At 36.5% G+C, this 14430-nt stretch overlaps 1 protein-coding gene across 4 annotated transcripts in view; it reads right to left on the reverse strand.

The window, feature by feature from the left end:
- The window catches only part of magi2b (membrane associated guanylate kinase, WW and PDZ domain containing 2b), a 117844-nt gene extending 109825 nt beyond the window's left edge, over positions 1-8019 (reverse strand). For all 4 annotated transcript variants that reach the window (XM_073868748.1, XM_073868746.1, XM_073868747.1 and 1 more), the window contains exon 1: positions 7518-8019. In XM_073868748.1, coding sequence (XP_073724849.1) covers positions 7518-7815 — 298 coding nt within the window. In that variant the 5' untranslated portion in view covers positions 7816-8019. The remainder of the gene's footprint in view (positions 1-7517) is intronic.
- Between the last annotated feature and the right edge of the window lie 6411 nt (positions 8020-14430).

Genomic DNA, 14430 nt, shown 5'->3' on the forward strand with positions numbered 1-14430 from the left:
ACGATAATTTTTTCCACAAAATGCAATAAATCTATTGAATCAATATATAAATGTGCATTCATCTTTGCCATGTTACATTCATTTAGTTGACTAGTGGTATACACTGATTAAAAAAATAAACATTAATGGCATTAATCAAAACACTTACTTTGTCATATTAAAAACACTGTCATTGCTGGCTGCTTTCATCATTGGGATGTCGTCGCTGACCTTTTTTGATAGCGATCAGCTGTAAAATGTTTCGGTCCTGATCAATTTTCATTTACTTCGAGTAAAATAATGGAAAGTTTTTCATAAGATCCTATGGGGTCAATGTGTTACCATGACAGAAGCTTGATGCTGTCGGGAGAACAAGCAACAGCCGACAATTCCTGTCTGTCTTCGGAGTGCCTCTCATGTAAATTATTCAAATTTGATGGCTTACATTTCTTCCCCGCCAAAGAAAACCACCACAGGTTTATCAATGCCATCAAAGTATTATATTGTTTTTGTTTGTTTGTTGATCACGAAGTACAAAGTAGATGTAAAGTACAAAGTAGACAAAACTAGGATTCTGTATGTATTCAAAGTGCCACCATTGTTGTTTACAATGCGTGGAATGTTGCGCTGTGATTTGTTGAGCGGATTTATTGCGTTCTACAGAGAAGGTGGAGTGGCGTTTATCGCATTTTGGTGAAAAAAGGGAAAAAAAGATAACAGAATAACAAGGCGGATACTGGATTTTGCGTAAAATTAAGAATTTACTTTTTAATATTGACCTGATACAATAGTGATTTTAGCGGTAACTCTTTTTTTTTTTTTAAATGGCGTTTATTGCGTTTTAGAACCAAACTCTTCATATATACATGTGTGTGTGTATTTACTGTACATATAAATAATAATTATACACAATACACACAAATATATGATGTTAACAAAAACTTTTATTCTGCAAACGATTAGTTGCGATTAATTAATTAGACTTCACGTAGACTTACTTTGACAGTTTATTGCTTAATTTTGTATAAGCATAAACTTTTCATTGTTATTATCTGATACAGAGTGCACACAGTATCTGGGTGATTCTCACGAAAACTTGGTTTTAAAAATGTCAAGCATGAAAATGTAAAAATTGCTTAAATTTACTTTTTTTTCCCACCAGACATTGAAAAACAAAGTCTGGAGTAAATGGGAACATTAATTTAAAAACTTTTACTTATCATTTATCACTTTTTGTAACATAATTTAAAAAATTAGTCCTAAAAAATCTCATTACCGCAACAGTCAGAAAACATCAACACTGACATATTTTCAAAATGACATGACAAACCTGAAAGAACATAATTTGGAGAGTCTGAAAATGCATTTAAAATCAAAGTATTATGCTTCTATTAATTAAATAAACAATTAATAAGCATTTGTTGCGGTAATGATAATCAAAATGACGTGAAAGCATTCTGACAATAAAATATTTCAAATTAACTGTAAAAAAATGATCTTACCTGGTAGCCATCTTGAAGTAACTGCTCCATGTGCTTGGTCACTCAAAATCAAACTTTATTAAAATTCTGTATGTGTGCTTTAAATGTTCTCTTTAATTGTTGCGGAGGATGAGATGTTAAGGCATTGACTCATCATTTTCCTAATTTTTATTCATTATTTTTTTTCATGAATATTCTGTAATTATTTTTTCTGTCATCTAAAGTAGTCTAGCAAAACATCCTTTTTTTTTCTTAATATTTTTGTGTTAATTTGATTAAATTACAACATAACACATGTTCAAACACAGCCGGACACATTGCGGTAATGAGAATTTCAGCAGAAAATGAGATAAAATTTCCAATAATAAATTCTTATGTTGAAATCACACATTGTGCAAGGTAGAACACAGTATTGTGTTAATTCTGATGCTTTTTAATGTTACTATATTACACATTTTAAAGCTAAAATCATTAGTGCCGTGGTGTTTCAATGGTTTCGTGAGAATCACCCATCTGCATAGTGCAATAATATCCATATATTGCATGCATTCATACATTTTTACAACAGATAGACCACAACATGCACGCACACACACACACACACACACACACACACACACACACACACACACACAACATACCTAAATGGTCTCAAGAGGCGATTATCATTACTGACACCCGTGCCGATGGATGTATCGATCTGCATGAAAATGCAAGCAAAAAAAAAAACTCAATTTGCAATGAACAACGTCTACTGTTTTTTTTCTACCCAACCTGCTTTTCTGTGGCCTGACTAAATGCATTTACTTCCTCCATCCAATCTAACATAAGCAAAAACAACAACAACAGTCTGAATTTCAAGTAAACACGCTCTGGGGATCAATTCTGGATCTCTGTGACAAAGCACACACTCTGGGGCATTGAAACAGACATTAAAAGCTCACAACCACATAGCGATTACTGCACAAAAAGACCTTTCTCTGCTCGCTTCTCTGACTGCAGGCTCCTAAAGCATCGCTTTTGTTTTGCGCCCCGCTGTCGAGCAATTCCACACGAGCAGACTATACCTCTTTAATTTGTGCATGCATCTCTAATCCCAAAACAAACACTTGGCTCATCTTCATATCCTACATAGTAATAATACAGAAACTGCGGGCTATAGCACAAACACAGAATGCATGCACAATGGATGTGCACAGCATCACGCGGCTCTTAAGTTAAAGCCGACTATGGCGTTTTTAATAGGTCGTGGACAAAACAAACAGTATGAGTGTGCATTTTGTAGACAATCTAGAATACTTCTCATAGAGGATGTTATTTTGCAAATCTTAGTGATGCAAACTATTGTTAAAATATTCCAAAATGCCTAAAATGATTTCCGCCTGTCCAACTTCTGTAATCTACGTAAACAACAATATAAATAATGTTATAACTTTGACGTAATTTGTCAAATTTACATTTAAATAAACTGTTAGGGTTCCTCTATTATTGGAAAATCATAATCACGAAAATCCAATTTAATAACTTGATGACTTGTATGGGGTGTATTTATGATATTCGAGAGGGACTTAAAGACATAAAAAATGATCTCTGCATCTTTTGAGTGAGCTACTAGTACTACTTGACTCAATGCATTTGCCTTCAGAAGTGCATTACAAACACAACGTGTGCATTTAAGAAAATTAAAGCCACTCTTTTTAAAAGCTATCCAGCAAAGTGAGATCTTAAAGGTCCTTACAGTGCACACAGCACAGAGACAAAATTAACTGCGCTACCATTCACATCATACCAGATGGCCGTGCATTTTTATGCACATATCCAAAGGATAAGTACTCATATCATAATTAATTATTTACTATATGTGCGTTCTCGAGCGGATTAGCAAAGCGAACCATTCAGCTTTGGAAACCTTTAATAAAAACCAAAATCTTGCTTCACACGCACAAGCGCCGTGTTTGTCATGTTAACATTCGAGGCAGCTGTCTCCGACATCCCGTGCGGTCGTAGTCGTGACTTAATAATGGATCAAAGAAGCTTCTGCGCCCTGATTGGTTGAGGTTATAGATGCTTCAATCACAACATCAGACGAATGCTGTGTCTGACGTGCACCTTGCGGTTCTGTCCGGATGATTGCAATCACTCATCACTCTCCAACGTTCAACACATTAAAACCATCATAATCCCAAATAGCAGCCTAGAGGGGTGTCAGATGGATCTGCTTTACAAATGGGGTGACACTTGGTTAGTGAGTGGAATATAATGCAGTTTTTATTATGCAGTTTTTAGTATCGGACACAATATATGAATCAAATAGCTATATTTACATTTTACCATGTGCAATGGTATCGCAGGCTACAAACACAGCTCTCTCAGGGAACCGTTTCAAGATCTGTAACCAGTCGGCATGTGATAAATATGTAGCGTTATTACTGGGACAAAAATGGCAGATATTGCTCAATTCAAAACATTTGCTTGCATAAATTTGGAAAAGATTTGGCAACCGTGCAATCAAAGAAAATCATTTAAAGCAAGCTCTTCGAGTATACGTGCTCGAAAACAAACATCAAACTAGTAGTTTGGGGAATATTGCTTGGTTTTTACAGCTTCCCTTTCAGGAAAAACAAACAGAAATCATCTGCCATTTAAGCACATGTAAACAACCAGCTTTTGAAATGCCTCTACTAAAATAAATTAAAACTTAGGCATGGTGGTATGGCGAGTTAACTAGAGTTAAACTAGTTACTATTCAGAAAATAAGCTTTTTAGAGATTATAGGGTTTAACCCAGTGGTTTCCAAACTGGGGGGCACGAGATGGTGCCGGGAACCCCAGTTTTATGACATTTATTCATTTATCTTAAATTTTGTATCTTAAATAACAATCAAGAGCCCAATACACTTTCATAGTAGTCTCTTTTCCTATAAACGGTTTCATCGGATGCACGTGCAGTGACGCGATTACGCATCTGCTCCGAACTTTACTTCCGGTTTCAGTTTTTTAATGGTCTGACAAGTTGCTAAACTGAACTCTTGAACAAACACCTCGTCGAAAATAACAAATGTTTTGGTTTACTATGTAATCTACGTGTTGTTTATTTTGCTTGTTATATAAATAAACTACTTTAAAAGGACTTTGTTATTTATTTTTTAGCGGCGTTTACCGAAAGTTACGTGTGTTCCACGAAAGCCGCTTGTTTATGTTGTTACTGCTGAAACCATCTATATGGAAGTGAATAAGACTCATGATGAGTTTGGATACAAACATTCCTTAAATATCTACCTCCGTGTTCATCACAACAAAGAAATTATACAGGTTTGCAACAACATGAGAGTGAGAGAAAGATGACAGAAATTTAATTTTTCAAAAATGAAAATAATGTCAAAGTAGTCCATGTGACATCAGTGGGTCAGTTAGAATGTGTTGAAGCATCGAAAATTATGACTTTATTCAGCATTGTCTTCTCTTCCGTGTCTGTTGTGAAGTGCATGCGCGAGCCTAAAGTCATGTGACTGCAGTGACACAGCTGACGTGTTATCTGGTGCGCCCCAGCTGTTTTATTGGTTGTTTTTTGTTTATGGGGGTTTTTTTGTGCTTTGTTTATAGTGTGAGGGAGACGCACGCTGTAAGTTTGAAAAACGAAACTTCGCAAACTAGTCTGAGAATAACACATCATCCGCGTCACTGCAGTCACGTGCATCCGCTTCAAAACAGACGCGGAAGAGAAGACAATGCTGAATAAAGTCGTAATTTTTGTTATTTTTGGACCACAATGTATTTTCGATGCTTCAACACATCCACTGATGTCACATGGACTACTTTGATGATGTTTTTATTACCTTTCTGGACATGGACAGTATACCGTACGTAGATTTTCAATGAAGGGTCAACAAGCTCTCAGACTAAATCATTAATGACCTTATTTTCATTTTTGGGTAAACTATCTTTTTAAACCTCAGAAAAACAAAGCTACTAACCAATAGCACCACATTGTATCATATAGGGGCGGTTTCCGAGACAGGGATTAGACTAGTCCTAGACTAAAATAAATGTAAGAGCTGTCCAAATAGAAAACAACTTGCACAGACATATCTTTAAAATACATCAGTGCCCTTTGTTTTGCCTCAAAATGCGCACAAGTAATGTTTTTTTAAGGTAGGTTTGTTAAAACTAGTTATATTTCATAATTAAACTAAGGCCTAGTCCTGGTTTAAGCTAATCCCTGTCCGGGAAATGAGCCCTTAATGTTGTTTATTTCTAAATTTGAGATTTTATGACATAAAACATTTTATTTGGAGGGGATGCAAAGGGATGCACTCAAAAGGGGGGGACATGCCAAAAAGTTTGCGAATCATTGGTTTAACTAATGTAGAGATGATAATTTATTAAATGATGCTGATTGAACATTGGGTAGTAGTGTATGTTCTTTATATAGATGGAAAGAAAAATGAAAGCGTTTGAGATGAAAGAAGAAGCTGAAATATTAAAAAGGCACAGATGAAAGAAAATGACTTCTAATTTAGAAATTACAACACGACAGATAAAAATTCATAATGACAATCATTATGACAGAATAATGGCTGTCACGGGAAAATGACACATCAAAGCGAAATAAGCTTGGTGTCATGTTTGCGTAATTCAGTTTGCGAATGCAACGTATTATATAACCAAATATTGCACTGCACAACTAAAACATAATGAGATCATATTTCTGATACTGTGTATCAAGGCAGACTTGTTAAACACAGAAAGTGGCAGCATTGGATCCTGTCATGAAGCGAAGTGACACAGGATTATGTACGAGACCACCAAACTAAATATTTGCTTGAATCCTGACCCAGAGGATTAAATGAGAATATAGAAAATGACTTCCAAAATAAGACGGCAATAAACATGCTTATTTCAGATTAAACGTGATGGCCAACGGTCAAGTATGTGATATAAAAATGTGGTTGACTACTTAGCTTGATATTTATATAACTGTCAGAATTGGGTCATTATGACAAACCAGGCATCAAAGTCCCTTAGCCACCAAGACACAACAAGGTCCGAAACATGCACCAACACATACCCAGTACAGACACACCATCTCCCCCATTACATCAAAGCCAAATTCCTTACTCCACCAGATTTTAATCATTAAAATGAACAAGGAAAAGGGATAATTCACGCAAAAATGAAAATGTATAACTCACCCATCTTTACATTGCATGACTTTCTTGCTTTGGTGGAAAACAAAATAGATTTATGCCTCAGTCACCATTGACCATTCACAGTCATTGCTTTTTAACATACAATGAAAGTGAATGGTGACCGAGACCCTACCATAAGTACGCCGTAAATCCCTTCAGGTCAAGAAACTCAGCTGTCTTCCCAAAGCCTGTCAAGATTTATCAAACTGGATTTTTCTAGTCACCCATTGTTTACATAAAGAGATTTGTTTCCTTTCACTTGGAAGATTTTGTCAAAATCAATGTTACATGCCCCCAAACAAACCCTGAAAACTTAGCATTTTTTTCCAAAACATAGTATCACGCCCTCAAATCCCATCACGGTAACCAACATCTGTATGAGGAGAACGTTACGCGTAGCTATAACATCACTCCTCCCATTCATACCATCATGATCTCGCGTTCATCACTGACTCAAATGCCGTCGTTTTATATAAGCCGACACCAGTGAAATCGTTTACAAAAATATTCGCCCAGTCTGCCCATGGCAGACCCTCGGGGCAAAATATCTCAGACATGGGGCGGAACAACCCCCCGCCCCCTTGCAAACGATACCGCCAGCCATACGATCCAAACAAGGCTCAGATTTCATCAACATGTTTACGCGACAATAAGCTTGACTGTAACTTCTGTTGCCCATGGCGACGGTGGCACGTTCGCTGCTACAACGTTATTAATCAATAATTGCGCCAATCACGTGCCTTATAGACGGCAACAATAACGCGCTGGCACATCCAAACCCACATTTGTGCGTAAATCGGATTCAGACAAGAACAATGTGCAGACAACAGCATAGCGCAGATGTTTACGACGCGGCGCCGTATTCTCACCTTGCTTTACGCACTTCAGTCTGAACGGATCTTTGCAGTGCTTGATAACGGCCAACACATCCCTGATGGTGAGCCCCGCCACCGGCGTATCGTTGACCTCCAAGAGCAGCTCGTCCTGGGACAGTTTGCCGCTCTGGATGGCCACTTTGCCCTGCTTCACCTCGCCAAAGTACGGGAAATTGCCATTCTCGGCGCCCCCTTTCAACTCGAACCCCAGCTCGCCCTCCTTGTTTCGGGAGAGCACCGCTTCGTGGACTTTGTTGGTCCAGTGGTTCTTCTTCTTGAGACTCTTGGACATCGCTGACAGATGACTCGCCTACCAATGTGCGTCTGTCGGATGGCACCGCATCCCTGCCCCAGCGTGGCGTATCGGCGGTCCCGACGCGTCCTCAGACCCTCCGCGCCTGGCCGCTGCTCGTAATGTCCATGTTGCGTGCGGTGGAGCTGCAGCAGCAGTACGCAACTGTATGGAGAGCACGCTCGCTTGCACGCTGACTGACGAGTGACCCGGATGTGATGTCTCGAGGAGGCACGAGCGCTACGGCTAGTGTGCATTCCTTAAAGAAATCTATCTTTGCAAACAAAAAAAGATGTGGAATGAGTCATGCATGTTTATGCAGTCTACATATATCTCTTTAGGGATGATTTCCAATATTAAAGATACTATAGTAGACTATAGCATTTATTGTAGTAAAATGTAGTATTCTGTAGTGTACATTCATTATACTATGGTATAGTATAATTACCATATTATCATAGTGTAATTATACACTATTATATTCTGTGGTTTATTAGCAATAGTTAACGGACAAACTGTGGTAAACACTGTAGTATACTTTAATATTACTATGGTAAGGTTCAAAAGCACTTTAGTATCTAGAAATTTTACTTTACTTTTACTGTAGTAAATACTGAAGTATACTAGAGTATTTTTTCATAGCAGCACTTACAACTCAAAATGTCAATATGCGCCAACACTAATCATAAAGGTAAAGACAAAACCTACCCAGATGGCTTGAGTTTGGTTTGCCAGAAAAATAATCCTCTGAGTAGGTTTAGTTTTAGTCCTTTCAGTAGTCTTTTTTGTTTAAGCAGTTGTTTGTCTAAATAAATAAGACTTATATTCAAGTTAGAGCTTGACGTTGGGTTTTGACGTCAACTCGTCGTTACATCATGATGTCAACCCAACCTAATAGCTTTACTTCGAACCGACATTACAGCATGAAGTCAACCCAACCTAACAGCTTAATTTAGACCGACATTGGTTTTTGACGTCAACATGATGTTACATCTGGGTGTCAGGGCGACTTTTGGTTTTTACGTCAACTCGTCGTTACATAATGATGTCAACCCAAGCTAACAGCTTCAGACCGACATCAACCCGATGTTTTTGACGTCAACCCGATGTTACATTTGGGCATCAGGGCGTTGTTGGGATTTGATGTCAACTCGTCATTATAGCATGACAACAAAACAGCTTAAAGGATTAGTCCATTTTCTTAAAAGAAAAATCCAGATAATTTACTCACCACCATGTCATCCAAAATGTTGATGTCTTTCTTTGTTCAGTTGAGAAGATATTTTCTTTTTTGAGGAAAACATTGCAGGATTTTTCTCATTTTAATGGACTTTAATAGAGCCCAACATTTCATACTTAACTCAACACTTAACAGTTTTTTTCAACGGAGTTTTAAAGGGCTATAAACAATCCCAAACGAGGCATAAGGGTCTTATCTAGCGAAACGATTGTCATTTTTGACAATAAAAATAACAAATATACACTTTTAAAGCACAACTTCTCGTCTAGAAAGGGTCGTGATGCACCAGCTGACCCCACGCAATACGTCATGACGTCAAGAGGTCACAGAGGACGAACGCGAAACTCCGCCCCAGTGTTTACAAGTGTCTTTAAAGAGGACCGTTCTGACGTTGTTGTATGTCAACTGATACTAATTAATGTCTTTGTGTCAGTTTATTGTTTACAATGGTCCGCAAATGTGCGTTTTATATATGTAACACGTGACCTCCCTACGTCACTACGCACCGGACCGGACCTAGACGAAAAGTTGTGGTTTAAAAGTGTATATTTTTTATTTTTCTTGTCAAAAGTGGCAGTCGTTTCGCTGGATGGGACCCTTGTGCCTCGTTTGGGATCGTTTGTAGTCATTTGAAACTTTGTTGAAAAAAACTGTTAAGTGTTGAGTTTAGTATTGGATGTTGGGCTCTGTTGAAGTCCATTGGGGTGAGAAAAGTCCTGCAATGTTTTCCTCAAAAAACATAATTTCTTCTCGACTAAACAAAGAAAGACATCAACATTTTGGATGACATGGTGGTGAGTAAATTATCTGTTTTTTTCTTTTAAGAAAATTGACTAATCCTTTAACTTCAGACTGAAGTTGGTATTTGACATCAACTCGTCATTACATCATGACGTCAACTCAACCTAACAGCTTTACTTCAGACTGAAGTTGGTTTTTGACATCAACTCGTCATTACAGCATGACGTCAACTCAACCTAACAGCTTTACTTCAGACTGAAGTTGGTTTTTGACATCAACTCGTCTTTACAGCATGACGTCACGAGTTGACATGGGTTTTGATGTCAGCTCGTCATTACATCATGATGTCAACCAAACCTAACAGCTTAAAGAGTTAACTGCAGACAGACGTTTGTTTTTGACGTCAATTTGATGTTACATCTGGGGGTCAGGGCGACGTTGGGTTTTGAAGTCAACCCAACCACAACGAGTAACTAAACCCCTGGTCAGAGCCTGACTCCACCCACTGGCAATATTTGGAAAATGCAAGAAAAGTGGGCAGACCCCATTGGAGATAGAGGGGACGAATTGGACAAGGAGCTTGTACCAAGGGTGTGGTGAGATTGTAACAAGGGTGTGGTGATCTCAAACCTGCTTACATCATGCAGTACTGCAACATCCAACAGGAAAATTCAACTGCAGTAGCCACCGTTCAACCTGAAGAGGGCAGCACTCAGACATTTTTACATCATATATTGTAGCATTGAAACACTTTATACTTAAATGTCAAAAAACTTCCTCAAATCAATGAACAGCACAAATAAAGCCCCATTCTTACAGATCATTAACTAAAAAAAGTTGGTTAGGGTTTAGTTACTCTTTAACTTCAGACCAACGCTGGTTTTTGATGTCTACCCGGCTTTACATCTCGGCGTCAGGCCAACGTTGGGTTTTAATGTGAACTTGTCATTTCAGCATGACGTCAACCCGACATAACAGCTTGACCTCAGGCCGACGTTGTGCTACCCATTTAATGAGTAACATGTAATCAGTAGGGTAATATGATAATAAAGCATACACTGAAAAAAAATCTCCGGTTCCACATGAATTAAGTTTTCTTAAAATGATTTTTCTTAAAAAAAATTGTTGGATCTACGTAATTTAATTATGTAAACCAGTTCAAACATGACTGAATCAAGTTTCATTTTAATTAACGTTAATTTCATTTTAAGAAAACCTAATTTAATCATGTGCAACCGATGTCCAGAATTTTTTTTTTAGTTTATATATTAGTGCTGTCTGAGAGAAGGGCTCCGAGTTTGGAATATTATCCCAGAGTACTCCCCCCTCTTTAACTGGGATAGATATTGCAGCTGAGAGTGAGGTGATGGAGTGGAGGAGGGATGCTGCAAAAACTGTCATGGGACAGAGGTGAGGGACGGCTGTATATAGAGACCTCTTTGCGCTGATTAGTTGGATTCTTTCTGATCTCTCCACCAGGAGGCCTGGAGGTAAGTCAAATCATTTATATATAAATCCCATCCTACAGCTGATCCTGGGCCACATGTACTCAGTATGAATCATATGTCATGGTGTGAGGAGTGATTTGTGGTTGAGTGTTTGCTTTCCAATACTTAATTCATTGTGGTTTGACACAAAATGCAAATACGGATGATGAATGAAGCCAAACACACAATGAAATTCCAAGTCCAAAAATAAACAGAATAAAGACGAATGCAAATTAAAGGGATAGTTCACTTTAAAATGAAAAATCTGTCATCATGTTGTTCTAAACCTATATGAACCTTTTTTCTGATGAACACAAAAGAAGCTATTTTGAGAAATGATGGTAAACACACAGCAGATAGTGAACCTTGACTTCCATAGTAGGAATAAAAAATTATGATGGAATTTAATGGGTACCGTCAACTGTGTGCTTACCATCATTTATCACAATACTTCCAAAATATTTTTTTTCCTACTATGGAAGTCAATGGTCACTATCTGCTGTGTGTTTACCATCATTTCTCAAAATATTTTCTTTTGTGTTCATCAGAAAAAAGAAATTCATACAGGTTTAGAACAACATGAGGATGAGTAAATGATGACAGAATTTTCATTTTAAAATGAACTATCCCTTTAAGAGGTGATAAAAGTGAGACAATAAAAGCAGCTTTCCTAGGTTGTGTTTTAAATAGATTTTTACCTATTTTATGTATGTTTTCTTTGCTTTTAGGAATTTTCTATTAAAGTACCAATCTCAAGTGAGTTTAAAGGTTATGGGGAATCTTCCCGGACAGGGTTAAAATTAATCCAGGACTAGGCCTTAGTTATTCATATAAACATACATTCCTTACAAAAAACAATACTGGTGTGCATCTTGAGACGAAACAATGGCACTGACATACAGTATGTTAACATATATTAGTGCATTAAATAAATGCACCTCAAACACACATTTTTGTCTGGGACTAGAATAAGCGCTGTCCTGGAAACCGCCCCTAAAACATACAAAACTATAAAGAAACAAACTGGATAAATTAGCTTCAAAAAGCGTGAAATAAGCTTGCATCCCTGAATGTAATAATTACGTTGTATCATTTTTTCTGGTTCAGTTACTTTTAATCAGTTCTAAAGTTCAGTGTTTCCAAACTATATTTCTTTCAAGTGCAACTTCATCAATAAAGCTGAGGTACTCCATTCACACCAGACTAAAAAAGTGTTGATCACAGTTGACCTTATATTTATATAAACATGTGTTAGTATATTTATGCATTTGGCAGACACTTTTATCCAAAGCGACTTATACAGTGCATTACAAGCTATACATTTTTATCATTATTTGTATTCCAATTTATTTTGACAAAACTAAATTTCAAGTTTCAGGGTTGAGAAACACGGTTGTTTTTTGTAACACGGCTACTTTACATATTTATACAATGCAGAGCAATCTGTGCATTTGGTCTTTTTCCTCTTACTGTCAGTGAATTTGTGAAAAGATTGGAGGTGTTTTGGTTAAGATATTGAACAAAGAGTGTTTTGGAGGTATAAAAGTAAATTTCTTCATCTTATGGTTTTTTTTTCCCTGATTTCTTTCATCAAATTCAACTTTTTATTATTTTAATCACGGTCTTGTTACCTAAAACACAAAACCATTTTGAAACATGTCAGCAGCTAGTAACTGATAGCTGAGATTGAAAACATTTTTAAACCACTAGGTTAATTGTAACAGTGTTACAATTAAGCCTCAGGTATACAATGATAATAAAATAAAAACAATGTAAATATTATTCATCAAAATGATAACTGTTAATAGAATATCAGGGGAAATAACTCTGACTTTTCCAGATTTCTGTCAAGATTCATATAAAAAAACTGGGCTTGATTCGGTCGTTCTAAAGAGGTGTAAAAAAAATTCACCAAAAGAGGCCCTTTGGAGGTAAAAATTACCCCAATTGAAATGAATGGGAAACGCAAAAAATACTTTTTTTCTTGTTATTCATCAAATAAAATCAATGCATCCAGAATAAATCTGAAAATTTTGACACAGAAAGGTAGGCCTGGTACTAGAGCACAAATGCAATATAGAAAAGACATGCTCAATCGCACACACACACACACAAACAGACACACAAAGGAGAGTATTTTTTACAGAATTTGGCAAAAAATAGCCACAGATGCGAAACAAAGATGTAAAATGCTCACACAGGTGTGCATCAAAAACTACAAAAAATTCCACTATTTGAAATAATATTTCTTTTTAATGACCTTTCTAATGTTTATATAAACATAAATTCACAAAATGTATAAATAAAGTATTGATGTTGAGCAGTTGGCCACACACAGTAAAATGAATGGGTCTCTATGGGCATCTGCTGGTCAAAATTATTTATTTCCTAATCTGTAACCATAAAACAGTTTTTTTTCTAAACACCAAATGGTCGAATTCAACACATAACATCTAGATCAAAATCTAAAAACAATTTAAATCAAATTTAGATCATAATTTATGTGAATTTTTCATAAAAATTTGATATTTTACAAGCAAGCTAATGGTGAAGTTGAGGAATCGAGTGGTAAACGGGTACAAAAGTACTTCATATCTCCCAAAACACAGCATTAATGTATAGATGGGAAGTAAACAAAAAAAGATTTATTATTTGTATCATTAAAAATGTATATATTTTTTCTAATCACTCTTTTAATCTCTGGGGTCATTTTTACCCCTAGGGAACTGTAACGTATACATGAAAACAGGCTTATGAGGGTTAATTGTGCAGCCTTTAAAAAAAATCTATTTATATGCATTGATGCATAATACAAAGATGGTTAGATGAAGGATCATGGATGGATGAATGTGTGGATATCTGTCTATTATAGGCAGATATATGGGTGATTCTCACGAAACCATTGAAACACCACAGCACTAATGATTTTAGCTTTAAAATGTGTAATATAGTAACATTAAAAAGCATCAGAATTAATACAATACTGTGTTCTACCTTGCACAATGTGTGATTTCAACATAAGAATTTATAATTGTAAATTTTATCTCATTTTCTGCTGAAATTCTCATTACCGCAATGTGTCCGGCTGTGTTTGAACATGCGTTATGTTGTAATTTAATCAAATTAACACAAAAATATTAAGAAAAA

Source organism: Misgurnus anguillicaudatus, chromosome 6 (genome assembly GCF_027580225.2).
Source record: "Misgurnus anguillicaudatus chromosome 6, ASM2758022v2, whole genome shotgun sequence".
NCBI lineage: Eukaryota > Metazoa > Chordata > Actinopteri > Cypriniformes > Cobitidae > Misgurnus > Misgurnus anguillicaudatus.